Below are 21,519 nucleotides of genomic sequence, written 5' to 3'. Positions count from 1 at the left end.
ACTAAAAAAAAAAACAAAAGGACCGAAATCAGAAACAAAACCCAGACGTTGCTGGAAAAGCTCAGCGGGTCCGGCAGCACCTGTGCAGAGAAATCAAAGTTAACTTTCTCAGTCCAGTCCGAAGAGTCGCTGGCTCCAAAAACGTTACCTTTGATTTCTCTGCACAGGTGCTGCCGGACCTGCTGAGCTTTTCCAGCAACGTCCACGTCGTTTTTGTTCCCAATTGTACCCTCACCTGTCAGATCCCAGTTCCCCGAGACAGCCATTATTCCGACCCCATCCGTGTGATGGTTCTGTATCAGAGTCTCCTGAAATCAGAGGTACCAGTCACTCTGTATAGTATGTGTTAGCTTTAGATCAGCTCATCAACTAACCATTCAACCCAAATGCCTGTTCTTCTTAAACGTCCTCCCATCTTTCCTCACATAAACCGTTCACTATAGCTCTGACCTTGCACAAAGCTTGGGTCATCAGTGAAGTGTACTGTAGTCTACCCTGACCAAAAGCATTGGGACAACACCAAGACTCTATGTTCAGGCACTGCCTGGGAAGGAGAAACAACTGATGGGCAATTACTCAGCATCGGGAACCCTGTGCCAAAATAGGAGACTTGAGTTTGAGCTGTAGACTTCGAAGGATTCATGAAGATTTAAGGCCTCTCAAGAGAGGCCTCTCGGTTCGAGATTGGTCAAAAGAATCAACGAATATGGTCTACTCAAAAAAGGAAGGGTAATTAGTTTTTTTTTTGAATTAAGGGACGTTGACACAATTCTATCCAGCAATTCAGAGGTTTAAGGCTTCAGTGTTCTGTGGTGAAGTTGCACATTTACATTTGAAAATTACACATTCTTTATATTTTTTTTTAAGAAATAGTGCAACCTTAATCACAAGAAAGACCAATCGCATATAATAAGGTGACATGATTTACAGCAAGTTAATCCAGTCATATTGCCTGGGAAAGAAATCTTATTTATGTAAATTGTCAAGTCATAAATCAGATCAAGGTTGGTTCAAATGGTCGATTAATGTGTCATTATTCATTTTATGAAAACTCTATTATCCTCTCACCTTTGAATTTCAGCTTAATTCTGCGAATCAGAATTAAGGTCACAGGTCATTTTATAGGATTCTTTTTTTAATCGAGAAACCATTTTGTGGGAAATAAAAATCTACAAAGATGTTGCCTCCATTCAAATGTTAGATCCTCGTTCGGACACATTTAACTGAGTAGTTACCACAGATAGGTTAGAGATTAATACTTGTTCTAACACCTGGATAACTTAGTAACTACCTCCCCCAACTCACTGCTGAGCCCCTCAAACACACCCCTTGTTAGAGAGAAGAAGGTTGAGAGGTGACTTAATTGAGACGTATAAATTAGAAATATAAATTGAGACATTATAAATAAGCCCTACTCCCCTCCCATGTATCTCTCATCACCTCCCCCCCACCCCAGGCCTGCAAGCCTCATTCCTGATGAAGGGCTTATGGCCAACACATCGACTCTCCTGATCCTCGGATGCTTCCAGACCTGCTGTGCTTTTCCAGCGCCTCACTCTGGATATAAATTAGATTCCCTCCAGTGTGGAGACAGGCCCTTCGGCCCAACAAGTCCACACCGACCAAAAGCATTTGGACAACGTCAACACTCTATGTCCAGGTGTGAGAAAGAAAATTCAGTAAAATTTAGACGAGATCACCAAAGCAGGAAACAAGACAATTTATTCCACCATCTTGCAAGAAACGAGCCCAATTGCAGAAAGCGATTGAAGTGATGATTATTCAGACGACTACACAGTTATCCCTTTGAGCTGCGTGAGGTCACCTCTCCCGACTCCTGCATTACCCAATCTCTCTTGGTATTTTGCCTCTGCCCATCTATGCTCCACGCCCATTGCCCCCTTCCCCAGGTTGGTAAACTTCCTCTCTGTCAGTGCTGACACACACGTTATTTTGTCGACAGTACATCAAGAACTGGTTTAACATTTTGCATCAATTCTGCTGGTACATTCCATCCTCGGACATTTCATTAACTTGTATCATTTTGTATAGCCCAACATTTCGGCTATCTCAGCTTTTGGCTGAAAGCATAATTTTTAAGAAGAACTTATTTGCGATAATAATTACACACCAAAGTTAGTATTTAATTAACCACAATTATACACTGAAAAGTAGAGATACTCTACCCTAAATACCTGCAGGGTTAGTAGTTCTCTTGCTGTACCCCCTTTTCTGTATGCTTTTTCTATACCTGCAAAAACAACACTTTCCCCCATTTCTAACAAATGGGTCCAAATTGGATTGATTTTAAATTTGATTGACGGGAGATGGAAAACTGACGATTAGCTCAGAGGAAAGAGAATCTGAGATGGAATTGAAACACGGGTAAGTGAGTCTGCAAGGCAGAGGAATCACGAGCCAGGTTAAGAAAGAAGGGATTTTAACAAGGCTAAATGGAATATATCCGAATGCAAGGAGCTTGTGGAGGAAGGGTAGCACGGTGGCTCAGTGGTTAGCACTGCTGCCTCACGGCGCCAGGGACCCAGGTTCGATCCCAGCCTCGGGCGACTGTCTGTGTGGAGTTTGCACGTTCTCCCCGTGTCTGTGCGGGTTTTCTCCAGGTGCTCCGGTTTCCTCCCACACTCCAAAGATGTACAGGTTAGGTGAATTGGCCATGCTAAATTGCCCGTAGTGTTAAGTGCATTAGTCAGGGGAAATGTAGGGGAATGGATCTGGGGTGGGTTGTTCATCGGAGTGAGATGCGCGGTTTAGGCGAATTGGCCATTCTAAATTGTCCCATAGTGCATTAGTCAGAGGGAAATGGGTCTGGGTGGGTCCCTCTTCAGAGAGTCGGGTGGACTGGTTGGCCCTAAGGGCCTGTTTTCACACTGTAGGGAGTGTAATCAAGTTAGGTGGGATGAGGGCACAGATTGGCATGTGAGAATATGATATCATAGATTACAGCCCACCGTGTCTGTATTGCCAAGGGGAGACGACTACCTACATTTGCCTCACTTAGCAGTGAACATTACGACACTTAAAGGCTGGTCCAAGTACTTAGTAAAGATTTTGAGGTTTTCTGCTTCAACTAACTTCCCAGGCAGTGAATTCCAGATCCCCACTGGTTGAAAAGTTGTTCTCCCCAGATCTCTCTAAAACCTTTTGTTTTTCTCATTGAAATTATGCCCCAATGTTATTGAGAGCTGCCAGAGAAAGTGGTGGAGGCTGGTACAATTGCAACATTTAAGAGGCATTTGGCTGGGGGACGTGGATAGGAAGGGTTTGGAGGGATATGGGCCGAGTGCTGGCAGGTGGGACTAGATTGGGTTGGGTCGGCATGGACGGGTTGGACCGAAGGGTCTGTTTCCGTGCTGGACATCGCTGTGACTCTATGAGTCTATAACCTTTCAACTAAGGGGACCAGAAACTGAACTGGACTGGCCATATCAATCCCAATGGCTTCAACAGCAGGTCAAAGATCAAAGAGAAAAAGGTCACCTGCTTGTAGGTGAGTCACACCGCTGAGAATGGAAACAAGAGATTTGTGTCACATTCATTCACTCCTCATGGGAGCAGGGACTGATGGTCGAGGCTTGGAAATGTAATGGGTCTCGTCAAAAAGCAGGAATATAGAGAAGGCAACTGCAGGCCATTCGGCCCAACAATGATGTCGGGGGAACATGATAAGAATGGAACTGGGGACCGACATGAGGAGGAACATTGTAAAGGTAAAAACAATGACTGCAGATGCTGAAAACCAAATACTGGATTAGTGGAGCCGGAAGAGCACAGCAGTTCAGGCAGCATCCAACGAGCAGCGAAATCGACGTTTCGGGCAAAAGCCCTTCATCAGGAATAAAGGCAGTGAGCCTGAAGCGTGGAACATTGTCCACTGTTCTGTGTGGATCAAGTGAATAAAGTGCTTAACAGCAAATTGGTTGAAAGAGTCGGCAAACGTTTGGCAGCTGGAATATAAAGTGAGCACCTTCGCAAAAATGCATCCAAGCTAAAATCAGAGAGATTGCAGAATTGGGACATATGAGAGAGAATTACAAGATGCAGGTGGGACCAGCTTAGTTTGGAATTTCGCTCGGCGTAGATTGGTCGGACAGAGGGGCGGAAGTGGCTACTGCAGAGGCTGGAGATGAGAGTCAAGATTAGACTGGTGCTGGAAAAGCACAGCAGGGTCAGGCAGCATCTGAGGAGCAGGGAAATCGACATTTCGGGCAAGAGCCCTTCATCAGGAATCAAAGGGAACCAACCCAGGTTGGACAAAAGGGTCTGTTTCCATGCTGTACGATTGTATGGGCGGCACGGTGGCTCATTCTGCTGCCTCCCAGCGCCAGGGACCCGGGTTCGATGCCAGCCTCGGGCAACTGTCTGTGTGGAGTTTGCATGTTCTCCCCGTGTCTGTGTGCGTTTGCTCTGGTTTCCTCCCACAGTCCAAAGCTGTGCAGGTTAGGGTGGTTTGGCCCGTGCTAAATTGTCCCCGTAGTGCCCAGGGATGTGCAGGTGAGGGTGGATTGGCCGTGCTAAATTGTCCCCGTAGTGCCCAGGGATGTGCAGGTTAGGGGGGATTGGCCGTGCTAAATTGTCCCCGTAGTTCCCAGGGATGTGCAGGTTAGGGTGGATTGGCCGTGCTAAATTGTCCCCGTAGTTCCCAGGGATGTGCAGGTTAGGGTGGATTGGCCGTGCTAAATTGTCCCTGTAGTGCCCAGGGATGTGCAGGTTAGGGTGGATTGGCCGTGCTAAATTGTCCCCATAGTGCCCAGGGATGTGCGGGTTAGGGTGGATTGGCCGTGCTAAATTGTCCCATAGTGCCCAGGGACGTAGAGGTTAGGGTGGATTGGCCGTGCTAAATTGTCCCTGTAGTGCCCAGGGATGTGCAGGTTAGGGTGGATTGGCCGTGCTAAATTGTCCCCGTAGTGCCCAGGGATGTGCAGGTTCGGGTGGATTGGCCCGTGCTAAATTGTCCCATAGTGCCCAGGGATGTACAGGTTAGGGTGGATTGGCCGTGCTAAATTGTCCCCGTAGTGCCCAGGGATGTGCAGGTTAGGGTGGATTGGCCGTGCTAAATTGTCCCCGTAGTGCCCAGGGATGTGCAGGTTCGGGTGGATTGGCCCGTGCTAAATTGTCCCTGTAGCGTTAGGTGCATTAGTCAGAGGGGAAGTGGGATTGGGTGAGTTACTCTTTGGAGGGTCGGTGTGGACTGGTTGGGCCTGTTTCCACACTGCAGGGAACCTCATCTAATCTATGTGCATCTGGGACAGATACGGCCACTGACTGGGAAACATTGCAGTTAATTGGAAGGAGTGCGGAATTCTGGAGTTTGGAACATTTTCCTGCATCTGCATCAGTCCTGTTCAGACTACCTCTGGAGGACTATCTGTAGGTTTGCTCTTCCCATTTGTAAAAGTGGGTTCATTTACATAGAACATAGAAAAATACAGCACAGTACAGGCCCATTTGCCCTCGATGTTGCGCCGATCCAAGCCCACCTAACCTACACTAGCCAACTATCTTCCCCAAAGCATCCAATCAGCGCCGCGAACCAACGTTCCTATTTTTTCGTGTGTGTTGACGTTGCCCGGGACAACCGCATCCCTTTGTTCGGACTGACCAATCAGGGCTCACGGAGGATTCGGTATAACTCGCGCGGCTACGCAGCAGATTCCCGGGGATCTCAGAGGATCCACCCACTCTTCCCTATATCTCAGAAGCGCGCCAAGAACTGGGAATCCATCAGGAGATTTGCAACTGTTGATAGGAGGGTGGGGTGGGGTGGGGGGGTGTTCTGTGGTTCCTGGGATCTCCGAGCATTGAGGATCTAAATGGAATGCGAGGTCAACAGGGAATTGGTGACACCCACGAGCTACAGGAGGGAATGTGTTCCTGCCAAGACTCCTCCACCGAACCACTCAGCCCGCTGGGCACACCTTCCTCATTCCTGATGAGGGGCTTATGCCCGAAACGTCGATTCTCCTGCTCCTCGGATGCTGCCTGGTCCGCTGCGCTTTTCCAGCATCACACTTTTCAACTCCTCCACCCAACCCCCCAACTTAAGATTACTTACAGTGTGGCAACAGGCCCTTCGGCCCAACAAGTCCACACTGATCCTCCGAAGAGCAACCGACCCAGACCAATTACCCTTCACCTAACACTACTGGCAATTTAGCACGGCCAATCCACCTGACCTGCACACCTTTGGACTGTGGGAGGAAACCGGAGCACCCGGAGGAAACCCACCCAGAGAATGCGCAAACTCCACACAGACAGTTGCCCGAGGCGGGAATTGAACCCGGGTCTCTGGCGCTGTGAGGCAGCAGTGCTAACCACTGTGCCACCGTGCCAAGTCTAGAAGGGATTGTGCCCCATCCTTTGGAAATAATGACCTGTCCATTTCCCCTTCAGCGAGAGTGTCTTCGGTGGCGGAGATCACCAACGCCTGCTTCGAACCGGCCAACCAGATGGTGAAGTGCGACCCACGCCAGGGCAAGTACATGGCGTGCTGCATGCTGTACCAAGGGGACGTGGTGCCCAAGGACGTCAACACCGCCATCGCCACCATCAAGACAAAGCGCTCCATCGCGTTTGTGGATTGGTGCCCGACTGGGTTCAAGGTGAGTGTTGGGTTGGTGCTGAATCCACGGGGGGTGGGGCCCTTAGGAAACATGGATTTTGGAAGTCTGATCACAGCGTGCCAATAATAATTTCTAATCTTCCAGGTATAGCAATGGATCAATCCCCTACCCCTGGCCAGTGGGAGAGAGGGGTGCTCACTAAGTGGTCCTCAGGTGAAGTTTTCCCAGGAGCACCGAATGACGACTGCAGCCCAAGGTCTCTCTCCAGGACAGGTCTGACCTGGAAAAGGGGCTTCATGACTCTCTGAGCCTGCCTGTAGTTGCTGTGATGAGAATTAGTTCACATTTGAATGTAGTCTCATTCACAGAGAGATTCCAAGGGAGGAATTCTGAGGGAGAGATTCAGAGGGAGGCAGACAAGGAAGGACCAGATTTCCATATTTACACGGGGAAAGCATCAAACCCACCGGGAAATGCATCTTTCTCAAAATTAATGGACCGTTGAGTGATCTGATTCTTAAAGTGCTTCAAATTTGACGTCTTTGTTCTTAACACCACAGGTCGGCATCAACTACCAGCCCCCGACAGTGGTGCCGAAAGGGGGGGGGGGGGGGCGACCTGGCGAAGGTGCAGAGGGCCCTCTACATGCTGAGCAACACCACCGCCATTTTCTTGGCAAGTTTGACAAGATGTACGCCAAGCGGGCCTTTGTGCACTGGGCCTGGAGGAAGGGGAATTTCAGGACGCCCGGGAGGTCATGACCTCGCGCGAGAAGGATTACGAAGAGGTGGGGGTCGACTCTTCCGCGCTGGACAGGAAGGCCGAGGAGGAAGAGTAAGTTTTATAAAGTTTAACTGTTTTAACTATAATGGACGTTGATATTATTAATTATGTTACAAGGGGAGTGTTACAAGGGGACATAAATTTAAGGTGAAGGGTGGAAGGTATAGGGGAGATGTCAGGGGTGGGTTCTTTACCCAGAGAGTGGTGGGGGCATGGAATGCGCTGCCCGTGGGAGTGGTAGAGTCAGAATCATTGGCGACCTTTAAGCGGCATTTGGATAGGTACATGGATGGGTGCTTAATCTAGGATAGAAGTTCGGCACAACATCGTGGGCCGAAGGGCCTGATCTGTGCTGTATTGTTCTATGTTCTATGTTTAAGCCAATAAAGTTATCTCAATGATGGATTGTGCGCAGGTGACTCAATAAAGAGCTGCAGATACAGACAAGGGTTTGAGGAACTTGATGTCAAGGAACAGGAGTGAAGATGGAAGAGGACGAACGAAACAAGACAGTCTCTTCATCAAACTCCATGTGGCTGCAGACCACTTTTAATCATTTACACACCTTTTTTTTAAAAAGAAACTTAACCTAATTTTCTAATCAAAATTAGATTAGATTACTTACAGTGTGGAAACAGGCCCTTCGGCCCAACAAGTCCACACCGCCCCGCCGAAGCGCAACCCACCCATACCCCTACATTTCCCCCTTACCTAACACTACGGGACAATTTAGCATGGCAATTCACCCTGACCTGTACATTTTTTGGACTGTGGGAGGAAACCGGAGGAAACCCACACAGACACGGGGAGAACGTGCAAACTCCACACAGTCAGTCACCTGAGGCGGGAACTGAACCCGGGTCTCTGGCGCTGGGAGGCAGCAGTGCTAACCACTGTGCCATCGTGCCGCCCTAAATGTTCAGAGATATTCTCACCCACCTCTGGAGTAGACGGTAGAGACACTCCCACTGCACCACAAGAGGGGCAAGATATAAAAGAGACCTAAGGGGCAACTTTTCCACGCAGAGGGTGGTACGGGTATGGAATGAGCTGCCAGAGGAAGTGGTGGAGGCTGGTACAATTACAACATTTAAGAGGCATTTGGATGGGTATATGAATAGGAAGGGTTTGGAGGGATATGGGCCGGGTGCTGGCAGGTGGGACTAGATTGGGTTGGGATATCTGGGTCGGCATGGACGGGTTGGACCGAAGGGTCTGTTACCACGCTGTACATCGATCACGGACCTCATTGATTCACGGTAATTAATTAGTCGGGTTCCCGAGTGGTGAAAGTTCGGAAACGTTCAGAAGGTCAGGAGGAATGGGATACAGGGAAATGTAGCTGTCTGGATACAGAATTGGCTGGCCAACAGAAGACAGCGAGTGGTAGTGGAAGGAAAATATTCTCTCTGGAAGTCTGTGGTGAGTGGTGTTCCACAGGGCTCTGTCCTTGGGCCTCTACTGTTTGTAATTTTTATTAATGACTTGGATGAGGGGATTGAAGGATGGGTCAGCAAGTTTGCAGATGACACAAAGGTTGGAGGTGTCGTTGACAGTATAGAGGGCTGTTGTAGGCTGCAGCGGGACATTGACAGGATGCAGAGATGGGCTGAGAGGTGGCAGGTGCAGTTCAACCTGGATAAATGTGAGGTGATGCATTTTGGAAGGTCGAATTTGAAAGTTGAGTACAGGATTAAGGTTAGGATTCTTGGCAGCGTGGAGGAACAGAGGGATCTTGGTGTGCAGGTACATAGATCCCTTAAAATGGCCAGCCAGGTGGACAGGGTTGTTAAGAAAGCATATGGTGTTTTGACTTTCATTAACAGAGGGATTGAGTTTAAGAGCCGTGAGATCTTATTGCAGCTTTATAAAACTTTGGTTAGACCGCACTTGGAATGCTACGTCCAGTCTGGTCGCCCTATTATAGGAAAGATGTGGATGCTTTGGAGAGGGTTCAGAGGAGGTTTACCAGGATGCTGCCTGGACTGGAGAGCTTATCATATAAGGAGAGGTTGACTGAGCTCGGACTTTTTTCATTGGAAAAAAGAAGGAAGAGAGGGGACCTAATTGAGTTGTACAAGATACTGAGAGGCATAAATAGAGTTGATAGCCAGAGACTTATTCCCAGGGCAGAAATTGTTAACACGAGGGGTCATAGTTTTAAGCTGTTTGGTGGAAAGTATAGAGGGGATGTCAGAGGCGGGTTCTTTACGCAGAGAGTTGTGAGAGTGTGGAATGCGATGCCAGCAGCAGTTGTGGAAGCGAGGTCATTGGGGACATTTAAGAGACTGCTGGACATGCAAATGGTGACAGAAATTTGAGGGTTCGTACATTAGGTTTATCTTACATGAGGATCAGTGGTCGGCACAACATCGTGGGCTGAAGGGCCTGTTCTGTGTTCTAATTATTGATTGGGAGTTTGAGGAATGCCAAGTTTCTAGGATGTTGGTCAGTGTGACAGGATTTACAAACTGGGATCTACCCTACAAATATTATGAATTCAAATGCAAACTTCTGCAACTATTCATCATGAAGTTTGTCTGAAATGCAATTTGTAATTCTCAGAATAATGCTTTCCCAAAGTGTTCTCCCAAAAGAGCTGCATTTTATTATCTTCAGACCACCGTGCTTTTAAAAGTCACAATTGGGTTACTTGGCTCAAGAGTCTGCGTGGGTTTCCTCCGGGTGCTCCAGTTTCCTCCCACATGTGCAGGTTAGGGTGGATTGGCCGTGCTAAATTGCCCGTAGTGTTAGGTGCATTAGTCAGGGGTAAATGTAGGGGAATGGGTCTGGGTGGGTTGCTCTTCAGAGGGTCGGTGTGGACTTGCTGGGCCGAAGGGCCTGTTTCCACACTGTAGGGAATCTAATCCAATCTAAACGTTCCTCCGTGTCCCAGGGAGAAAGTTGAGGGCAGCAGATGCTGGAGATCAGAATCGAAGAGTGTGGTGCTGGAAAAACACAGCAAGGTCAGGCAGCAGCCGAGGAGCAGGAGAATCGACGTTTCGGGCATAAACTCACCAGGAGCGTGAAGGGCTAATGCCCGAAAAGTCGACTCGCCTGCTCCTCGGATGCTGCCTGACCAGCTGTGCTTTTCCAGCATCGCACTCCATGGCGTTTTATTGGCAATCTCTTCAAAGCCTGTGCTGTCATGTTACACCTATCCACCACAGGGATCAAATTGTACCCCGGTTCCACATTACTCCTTTGCCTTGACACTCCAGGCCCACCTCTGGGACACCCGCACCAACCAACCCAACCACCCCGTGGCTGAACACTTCAACTCCCCCTCCCACTCCACCAAGGACATGCAGGTCCTTGGCCTCCTCCATCGCCAGACCATGGCAACACGACGCCTGGAGGAAGAGCGCCTCATCTTCCGCCTGGGAACCCTCCAACCACAAGGGATGAACTCCGATTTCTCCAGTTTCCTCATTTCCCCTCCCCCCACCTTATCTCAGTCCCAACCCTCGAACTCAGCACCACCTTCCTAACCTGCAATCTTCTTCCTGACCTCTCCGCCCCCACCCCCACTCCACCCTATCACCCTCACCTTAACCTCCTTCCACCTATAGCATTCCCAACACCCCTCCCCCAAGTCTCTCCTCCCTACCTTTTATCTCGGCCTGCTGGGCACACCCTCCTCATTCCTGAAGAAGGGCTGATGCCCGAAACGTCGATTCTCCTGCTCCTTGGAGGCTGCCTGACCTGCTGCGCTTTTCCAGCAACACATTTTTCAGCTCTGATCTCCAGCATCCGCGGTCCTCACTTTCTCCATTCTGTTCAAGCCCAGGATTTAACCACATACTAAATTAAGTTGCCTTTGAACTTGCCCTACTTCCTTGAACGATTTCTGTTCACACACCCCCGGGACCCTCTGCTCCTACATTTCTTTCATAATCACCCCTTTCCAATTGTGGCCTTCATTTGACTTGACTGTCCTGTGTTCCCTCTTCTCAAGTTGAAAGACGTCTCTTCAATAAATTCCATATGCCACTCTCCCACCCATTTGAACCTGCTCGTCTCTACTGCCTTGCGGTTTAACAGATTTCAGAATCCCAAGTCTGTGAATTTTCCCCCAAGTTTTGAAATTGTGTCTCCCATGGCCAACTCCATGTCACTCAGAGAGGTCAAGAACAGCAGTGGGCTGTTACAGTGACCCACCCCCCCCCCCCAGGACAAACTCCCTCCACTCTGGATGAGTCAGTCACTCGTTTCCTCCATCTCCCGTTCCTCAGCCAAACTTTTACTCCCATTTGCTGCTATTCACTGAACGAGTGACACTTAAAACAAAAAAAAATCCGGTTATGGGGCATTTTGTCCAGTGCAAGTTGAAAACTATCTCCACCAGATATCACCCTGACCCAACAGTGTGTTAGCTTCTCGAAAAACTCAAGCAAACTCTGTAAACTGACCTTGATCAGACTCTGTTGACTTGCGTTCATTAATCCATGATTGTCCAGGTGACTGCTGCATGAGATTTTAATGGTCAGCAACAACAGCTTCCCTCAACCAAGATAAAAGTAACTAGCCTACGGCCGCTGTAGCTCACCGGCCCTGTGTTCAACAAAGTGGGTAACGTTCACAATGCACCTCTGGCTCCTCTAAGGAGGCTGGAGAAATGACGACCACTGGTACGTTGCGCGTGCCCAGTGTACCCACGTTTGGGTTGGTACTTCGATGCTGTGGCCATTTCGGAGACATGGATAGAGCAGGGACAGGAATGGCTTGTCGCAGGCTTCCAAGGTTTAGATGTTTCGGTAAGAAAAGGGAAGGTGGTAAAAGAGGGGGGAGGTGTGGCATGGTTAGTCAAGGACAGTATTATGGCTGCAGAAAGGACGTTTGATGAGGACTCAAATACTGTGGTAGTTTGGGCTGAGGTTAGAAACAGGAAAGGAGACGTCACCCTGTTGGGAGTTTTCTACAGGCCTCCGAATAGTTCCAGAGATGTAGACGAAAGGATTGCAAAGATGATTCAGGATAGGAGCAAGAGTGACAGGGTAGTTGTTATAGGGCACTTTAACTTAGCAAATATTGACTGGAAATGCTAGTGTTCAATCATTTTAGATTGGTCAGTTTTTGTCCAATGTGTGCAGGAGGGTTTCCTGACACAGTATGTAGACAGACCAACAAGAGAATTCTTAGAAGCACGGCATTCCACCCCGAACTCTATCAATACACAGTGTGGGAGAGAGGAGAGAGAGAGAATCGCTGGACATCGGAGTGCGTCTGGGAAAATTAACAACCGTGAAATTCACAACTAATCTTGGAGGAACCTGGTTTGGCGAAGTTCACAGAATCAGATAAGTTAATCGTTGTTTTAATTATGTCCAATAGAAAGGCTGCAGTAATGCGTAGAGTGGGTTCTTTCTTGATTTTATGTTTTTGGATTATGTCTCTTGATTAAACTTAAAATATAAGCCATAAGTATTAATTTAACCTGGGGCAGTGTTTGTAGAGGAATAAGATAGTGTTATTTTCTGGGTCTGTAGATTGTGAAGGAGCAAAAGGATTTGAGCTATGGGAGAGGCTAAACAGGCTGGGGCTGTTTTCCCTGGAGCATCAGAGGCTGAGGGGTGACTTTATAGAGGTTTACAAAATTATGAGGGGCATGGACAGGATAAATAGACAAGATCTTTTCCCTGGGGTCGAAGAGTCCAGAATTAGAGGGCATAGGTTTGGGTTAGAGGGGAAAGATATAAAAGAGACCTAAGGGGCAACTTTTTCACACAGAGGGTGGTACATGTATGGAATGAGCTGCCAGAGGAAGTGGTGGAGGCTGGTACAATTGCAATATTTAAAGGGCATTTGGATGGGTATATGAATAGGAAGGGTTTGGAGGGATATGGGCTGGGTGCTGGCAGGTGGGACTAGATTGGGTTGGGATATCTGGTCGGCATGGACAGGTTGGACCGAAAGGGTCTGTTTCCAAGCTGTCCATCTCTATGACTCTATGATAAACATATCCATCTAGACCCCATCTACCACCCACTGAGAAAAAGAACAGGAAGTGACATCACCAACCCAAAGAAACCCAGACATATAAATAGAAAGCAGGAATCATCAGCAGTGCTTCACCCAGAGGCTCACTGAAGTTGTTACCTCGTAGGGTGACGAAACATCTGGAAATGAACCTTCCAGCTCAACGAGCAAACCTACATCCAGGCCAAAAAGAGGTGAGGCCACATTGGATTTGGTACTGGGTAATGAACCTGGACAGCTGATAGATTTGGAGGTAGGGGTGAGCACTTTGGTGATAGTGACCACAATTTGGTTACGTTTGTTTTAGTGATGGAAAGAGGTAGGTACATACTGCAGGGCAGGAGTTTTTTTTTTCTTTTTTTTTCTTAATTTAACCCCCACATTACCACCGAACTGTGGGAGTGCTTATTTTTCCCCAGCACCCCTGGTTGTGTGTGTGTGTGCAGGTGTGAGACACAGTGAGAGACACAAAGTGCACGAATCTTTATTCAATTTCCACCACCAGGAAGATAGGAAAACACCCAAGTGTCCAGTGACAAGCACTGCCCTTCACATCAAAGGGCAACGCTGTGTGATCAAAACAGTGAAGGGGAGGGTAGGGACTAAATCAAAATAGAGTTGGAGGGAGAAATAATGCACTCCACTCCCTGCGGCACCCACCTCTCCCTGAACAACAGGGCAGGAGTTATAGCTGGGGGAAGGCAATGAGATGCGATTAGGCAAGATTTAGGACACACAGGATGGGGAAGGAGCCTACAGGGGGTGGACACTATTGAAGTGTGGAGATTATTCAACAAACTGCTACTGCGTCTCCTTGATAAATACAGAGGAACCTCAATGATCCAAATATCAATTATCTGAATTTCGGATTCTCCAAGGCCCTGCAAAAAAAAAACATTTCAAAGAGGGAAGTGCATTCGATTTACCTGTACGGAAGAACACTGGCACAAACAAGGAAACACAAGCAGCTCAAGCATCAGCGACTGGATATTTTTTTTCGGTAAGGGCTAGTTACACAGCCCTTTACAAAAAGTAAGTGTTTTACAGTATTCCCATCACTTCACCGGGCCGTTCATGAAAAGGAGAAAGTAAATGCACGTGTGAGGCAGTGATTCGGTCTTTCTATCGTGACACTGAACTCACAGAAACTGAGAAATACCCCTGAGAGTGTGGAAGCTGTTCGGGACCTTGTTTAATGCTGGGATTTCAGGTTCAGTATTTTTATGATGGTAAGGCTTTAGCCCTCCTCAGTTTAACCTGCAATCTGTAGAATGCAAGGATTAGTTTGTTTAAATAGCAGACTCATTAAAATTATAGATTGAAACAAATTCTCCAGTTGAGCACAGTGGTAGATCAGCATGGCTTTCCTTGTTCAAGGTAAAATCGATTATCTGAATAACCAGACACAGACAGAGACACAGAGAGAGAGGGACAGAGAGAGAGAGGGACAGAGAGAGAGAGAGAGAGAGAGAGACAGAGAGAGAGACACACAGACAGAGACACAGAGAGAGACAGAGAGAGAGAGGGACAGAGAGAGAGAGAGAGAGAGAGAGACAGAGAGAGAGAGACACACACAGAGACACAGAGAGAGACAGACAGAGAGACAGAGAGAGACAGAAAGAGAGACAGAGACACACACACACACAGACACAGAGAGAGACAGACAGACAGAGAGACAGAGAGAGAGAAACACACACAGACAGAGAGAGAGAGAGAGAGACAGAGAGACACACACTCACACAGACACAGAGAGAGAGAGACAGACAGAGAGAGACAGAGAGAGAGACACACACACAGAGACACAGAGAGAGAGACAGAGGCAGAGAAAGAGAGAGAGAGACACACACACACAGACAGAGAGAGAGACACACACACAGAGACACAGAGAGAGAGAGACAGAGAGAGAGACAGAGAGAGACAGAGAGACAGAGAGAGAGACAGAGAGAGAGAGAGACACACACACACAAACACAGACACACAGAGAGACAGAGAGAGAGAGACACACACACACAAACACAGACACACAGAGAGACAGAGAGAGAGACACACACAGAGACACAGAGAGACACACACACAGACACAGAGAGACAGACAGAGAGAGAGACAGACAGAGAGAGAGAGACAGAGAGAGAGAGACACACACACACAGAGACATAGAGACAGACAGAGAGAAAGAGAGAGACACACACAGACAGACAGAGAGAGAGACACACACAGACACACACACATACAGACACACACACACAGAAACAGAGAGAGACAGACAGACAGAAAATTCAGAGGGATTACGAGAGAGAGGGAAGATTTTTTCACTGACTTCAGTTTCAGTCCTCTCATCAATTTTGTTTTGGGGGGGGTGTGGGCAATGTTTTCTTTCGTGTTTCCTCCTATCAAGTTTTCCTCCTGTTTCTTTTCACATGTGCGAACTCGCCACGATTTGCTCTCCTCTCCCATCAAAAAAGAAGTGACATTCAATTTTCTTGTCAGCTGAAAGATTTTGAACTACTTTCCCATTTGGGGGGGGGGGGGGGGAGGAGTAAAAAGTCGCCATGGGACGATAGGAGGAAAAAGCAACGGAAACGAAAACTGCGAGCACATTTTTTTGACTTAACTGCCCGGAGAATGAGCTGAGGGAAAACGATTGTTGGGTTTGCAAGACGGAGCGAGTCAATGGTTTAAAGAGAAAAATCGTGCTGGAAGAGCGCACAGCACAGGCTTGCACATGTTGTTCTTGTGTGTTCACAGTCACCTCTGCTCACCAAAAGTATCAGAGAGCCTTTAGATTAAAAAGTATAAGATTTAACTCGACCGTCGCGAGTATATATTTAAAGTTAATTACTTGTTAAAGCATACTTGCATCAATATTCCTGTTCAAACTTATAAAATGACATATTAAACGGATGAGGAAGAGAATTTTCCTACTTCAGTTGAAATCCATGTACAGGGACCTTGACATCTTGTTTGGGGATAATCCAAAAGTTGGCTAACTGAGGTTGTTCTATACTGAGACACAGGCTACAAGACGAGATGGGATTGGGGTTCATAAGGTGGAGGTGTTAGCAATTCTGGAAAGTGTAAAAATAGAATAGATTCCTGATGAAGGGCTTTTGTCCGAAACGTCGATTTTTCCTGCTCCTCGGATGCTGCCTGACCCTGCTGTGCTTTTCCAGCACCACTCTAATCTAGACTCTGGTTTCCAGTGTTTGCAGTCCTCACTTTTGCCGAATAGATAAGTCCCCTGGGCCAGGTTGGATTTATCCAAGGATTCTCTGGGAAGCCAGGGAGGAGACTGCAGAGCTTTGACGTTTATGTAGTCATTGTCCACAGGACTAGTACCAGAAGACTGGAGGATAGCAAATGTCGTTCCCTTGTTCAAGTACCAGAGACAACCCTGGTAATTGTAGACCAGTGAGCCTTACTTCAGTTGTGAGTAGAATGTTAAAAAAGATTACAAGAGATAGGATTTATAATCATCTAAAAATGAATAATTTGATTACAGATAGTCAACACAGTTTTGTGAAGGGTAGGTTGTGCCTCACTAACCTTATTGAGTTCTTTGAGAAGGTGACCAACCAGGTGGATGAGGGTAAAGCGGTTGATGTGGTGTATATGGATCTCAGTAAGGTGTTTGATAAGGTTCCCCACGGTAGGCTACTGCACCAAATATGGAGGTATGGGATTGAGGGTGATTTAGCGGTTGGGATCAGAAATTGGCTAGCTGAAAGAAGACAGAGGGTGGTGGTTGATGGGAAATGTTATCCTGGAGTTCAGTTAGTGGTGTACCACAAGGATCTGTTTTGGGTCCACTGCTTGTTTGTCATTTTTATAAATGACCTGGATGAGGACGTAGAAGGACAGGTTAGCAAATTTGCAGATGACACTAAGGTCGGTGGAGTGGTGGACAATGTGGAAGGATGTCACAGGTTACAGAGGGACATAGATAAGCTGCAGAGCTGGGCTGGAAGGTAACAAAATGGAGTTTAATGTGGAAAAGTGTGAGGTGATTCACTTTGGAAGGAGTAACAGGAATGCAGTGTACTGGGCTAATGGTAAGATTCTCGGTAGTGTCGATGAGCAGAGAGATCTCGGTGTCCATGTACATAGATCCCTGAAAGTTGCCACCCAGGTCGATCGGATTGTTAAGAAGGTGTACGGTGTGTTAGCGTTTATCGGGAGAGGGATTGAGTTTCGGAGCCACGGGGTCATGCTGCAGCTGTACAAAACTCTGGTGCGGCCGCACTTGGGGAGGATTGTGTACAGTTCTGGTCACCGCATGATAGGAAGGATGTGGAAGCTTTGGAAAGGGTTCAGAGGGGATTTCCCGGGATGTTGCCTGGTTATGGAGGGAAGGTCTTATGGGGAAAGGCTGAGGGACTTGAGGCTGTTTCCGTTAGAGAGAAGGAGGTTGAGAGGTGATTTAACTGAGACGTATAAGATAATCCGAGGGTTCGATAGGGTGGACAGGGAGAGGCTTTTCCCTCGGATGGTGATGGCTAGCACCAGGGGACACAGCTTTACATTGAGGGGGTGATAGATACAGGACAGATGGCAGAGGGAGTTTCTTTACTCAGTAATAGGGGCATAGCCTGCAATACAGTAGTAGACTTGCCAACATTAAGGGCATTTAAATTAAAATTGGATAAACATATCTATGATAATAGAATAGTGTAGGACAGAGGGGCTTCAGATTGGTTTCACAAGTCAGCATAATATCCAGGGCTGAAGGGCTGCGCTCTAACGTTTTATGTCCTATAGAATATTGTGTTCAGTTCTGGTGGCCTCATCGTAGGAAGGATGTGGAAACTTTAGAGAGGGTGCAGAAGAGATTTACCAGGAAGGTCATGTTGCGGCTGTACAGGACATTGGTTAGGCCACTGTTGGAATATTGCGTGCAATTCTGGTCTCCTTCCTATCGGGAAAGATGTTGTGAAACCTGAAAGGGTTCAGAAAAGATTTACAAGGATGTTGCCGGGGTTGAAGGATCTGAGCTACAGGGAGAGGCTGAACAGGCTGGGGCTGTTTTCCCTGGAGCGTCGGAGGCTGAGGGGTGACTTTATAGAGGTTTACAAAATTATGAGGGGCATGGATAGGATAAATAGGCAAGGTCTTTTCCCTGGGGTGGGGGAGTCCAGAACTAGAGGGCATAGGTTTAGGGTGAGAGGGGAAAGATATAAAACAGACCTAAGGGGCAACTTTGCTCCCCCCAGAGAGGGTGGTGCGTGTGTGGAATGAGCTGCCAGAGGATGTGGTGGAGGCCGGTACAATGGCAACATTTAAGAGGCATTTGGATGGGTATATGAATAGGAAGGGTTTGGAGGGATATGGGCCGGGTGCTGGCAGGTGGGACTAGATTGGGTTGGGATATCTGGGTCGGCATGGACGGGTTGGACCGAAGGGTCTGTTTCCCTGCTGTACGTCTCTCTGACTGGAGGACATGCCTTATGAAGAAGAGTTGAGGGGAGCCAGGGCTTTTCTCATTGGACGAGAGGTGACTTGACAGATGTACAGGATGATGACAGGCAGGGATAGAGGGGATAGCCAGAGACATTTTCCCAGGGTGGAAATGACTACCATGAGGGGGCATAATTCTAAGGTAATTGGAGGAAAATTTAGGAGAGATGTCAGAGGTAGATTTTTTTTTGTTACAGAGAATGTGGTGGGGGTATGGAATGCAATGCCAGCAGTGGGAGTAGAGTCAGATACACTAGGGACATTTGAACAACCCTTGGAGAGGCACATGATTGATAGTACAATGAAGGTTAGTCCGATCTTAGTTTAGGATACAAGCATGGCACAACATCGAGGGCCGAACAATACTGTGCTGTATTGTTCTATGTTCTATTCAACCGAGCAATCAATCAGTGCAAGGGAATGGAGGAGGATATTGGAAATTGTTGACAGCTCGGTACCAGCGAGGGTTTCAAAGTTCACAGAGGAGAAAAGGGCGTGCATTTTAAATTAAAGTGAAACCAATACAAAACTGGAGTCGTACTGTCCACTTTAATCAGCGGACAATCAAGTTGTGCACGTGAAGTGCAGGGGACAACTGCAAAAGAACAAAGAGAGAGAGTGCTCCCGATGAACAAGAAAATGACAATAAATTAGACCACCACGAGTTGCAGGATATTCAAAAGGAAAGCGTGGGATGAGAATGGAGCCGAGATGAAAGACCTTTGTGACGGTAAACGGTAGCCCTCCGAAGGTTTAATGAGTGCATTGAATTTGCCCCTCACTGAAGATGATGACGATACTCTCAAAGTCCAGTGAAAGAAGAAGGTGCAGAAGCGGAGGTAAGTAGACCAGCACAACACACCACACAGCAAAGCTGTCTCTGATTGTAGTAAGACATCTTTACTCCCGCACTCAAAGAGTACAGACCATCACACCCGCATTGAGAAGAATGAGGGGGTGGGGGGGTTCTTCTAGAAACATAAAGTTGTGAAGGGAGTAGATACGACAGGTTCAGGGAGGGCGTTTGCACTGCTGGGTGAAACTCGAACTGGGAGGTGTAGCCTCAAAGTAAGAGGAAGCAGATTGAGGACTAATTTGAGGAGGAACTTCTTCACCTTGTGAATTCTGCCCAGCCAAACAGTTGTCTCATTCCATGTTTTGAAGGCAAAGGCAGATCTTTGGACAGTGAAGGAACGAAGGGTTATGGTGTGCGGGTGAGTAAGTGGAGGTAAGTCCATGAGAAAGATCAGCCATAATCTTACCGAACGGCGGATCAGGGTCGAGGGACCAGGTGCCTATTCCTCTCCCTTATGTAATCCAGGTGTAGTCTCAGCAAGGCTCTATCTAACTGCAGCAAGACCTCTTGACTCCTGTACGCAAAGAGGACGGACCAACTTACCGTTTGCCTTAGGAAAGGGAGGACTGCGGGCGCTGGAGATCAGGGTCGAGAGTGTGGCGCTGGCAAAAGGCGCAGCAGGGTCAGGCAGCATCCGAGGAGCAGGAGAGTCGACGTTTCGGGCATAAGCCCTTCACCGGGAATGTCTTTTGCCTCCCTCATTGCTTGTATCTGCAAGTTAACTTTCAGCGAGTCTTTCAGGGAACAAGGACACCCAAGCTTCTTTGGAGTTAAACACTTCCCAGTCTCTCGCCAAATAATGTTCTGCGTTTGTTTTTTTTTTCCCCCAACTGCCATGGACGAGGACTCACCTTCTCTGCACATTGCATCCCACCTGCAAAAGGTTTGCCCACTTACTGAGTCTCTCCAAATCCCCTTAGGGCACCTTTTGTATCATCCTCACGATTCACTTTCCGCCCAATGTCACTTGTAAACTTTAAACGACTACACTCAACCCTCACGTGCAAACCACTTTGGATGGGTTACAGACAGCGGAGATCCAGGCTCTCATCAGTGCAGGACTCCAGTCCGACACAGATCGCCAATGTGAAAATGATCCACTTCCCAGCTCGGAGGCCAAGCCAGTGTGTGCACCCCCCCCACACCCACCACCACAATCTCACAGCAACGCGAGCAGGCCATTCAGCCCCTCAAACCTGTCCCACCATTCAATGGTGATCATGACCTAACTCCACATATCAACATTTGGCCCATATCCTTGTTTTTTTTTTGCTGGGAAAAAAAAACATCTACCTCAGAAAGTTAACGACCGACCTGGAATCCGCTAACGTTTGTGGAAGAGCTAGAACATGGAACATTCCGGCGCAGTCCAGGCCCTTCGGCCCCTCTGTGCTGTGCTGACCAATCTGAAGCCCCTCTCTCCTACGCTATTCCATTCTCCTCCATGTGCCTACCCAATGCCCATTTAAATGCCCCTAAAGTTGGCGAGTCTACTCCTGTTTCAGACAGTGCGTTCCACGCCCCCCTCCTACTCTCTGAGTAAAGAAACTCCCTCTGCCATCTGTCCTGTATCTATCACCCCCTCAATTTAAAGCTGTGTCCCCTGGTGCTAGCCATCACCATCCGAGGGAAAAGCCTCTCCCTGTCCACCCTATCTCACCCTCGGATTATCTTATACCTCTCAGTTAAGTCACCTCTCAACCTCCTTCTCTCGAACGGAAACAGCCTCAAGTCCCTCAGCCTTTCCCCATAAGACCTTCCCTCCATAACCAGGCAACATCCCGGGAAATCCCCTCTGAGCCCTTTAGTGACCTCAGCTAAAGGTTTTGTGAAAATCGAAATATGATACAAAGGCTCTTGACCCTGCAC

The 21,519-nt window shown here is 47.9% G+C and overlaps 2 protein-coding genes across 3 annotated transcripts in view; both read left to right on the top strand.

The window, feature by feature from the left end:
- LOC140470119 (histone-lysine N-methyltransferase SETDB1-like) overlaps positions 1 to 21,519 on the top strand; it is a 556,598-nt gene that overhangs the window by 529,717 nt on the left and 5,362 nt on the right. The gene's annotated exons all lie outside the window — the stretch shown is intronic.
- Positions 3,668 to 7,419, top strand: LOC140470020 (tubulin alpha chain-like). Its single transcript, XM_072566486.1, is given in 6 exon segments — positions 3,668 to 3,728; positions 6,412 to 6,620; positions 7,142 to 7,189; positions 7,191 to 7,251; positions 7,254 to 7,298; positions 7,301 to 7,419. Coding segments are annotated over 6 exon segments (543 nt in total).

This window comes from Chiloscyllium punctatum, chromosome 50 (genome assembly GCF_047496795.1).
Source record: "Chiloscyllium punctatum isolate Juve2018m chromosome 50, sChiPun1.3, whole genome shotgun sequence".
Lineage (NCBI taxonomy): Eukaryota > Metazoa > Chordata > Chondrichthyes > Orectolobiformes > Hemiscylliidae > Chiloscyllium > Chiloscyllium punctatum.
This window is presented reverse-complemented; position numbering and strand designations above follow the sequence as displayed.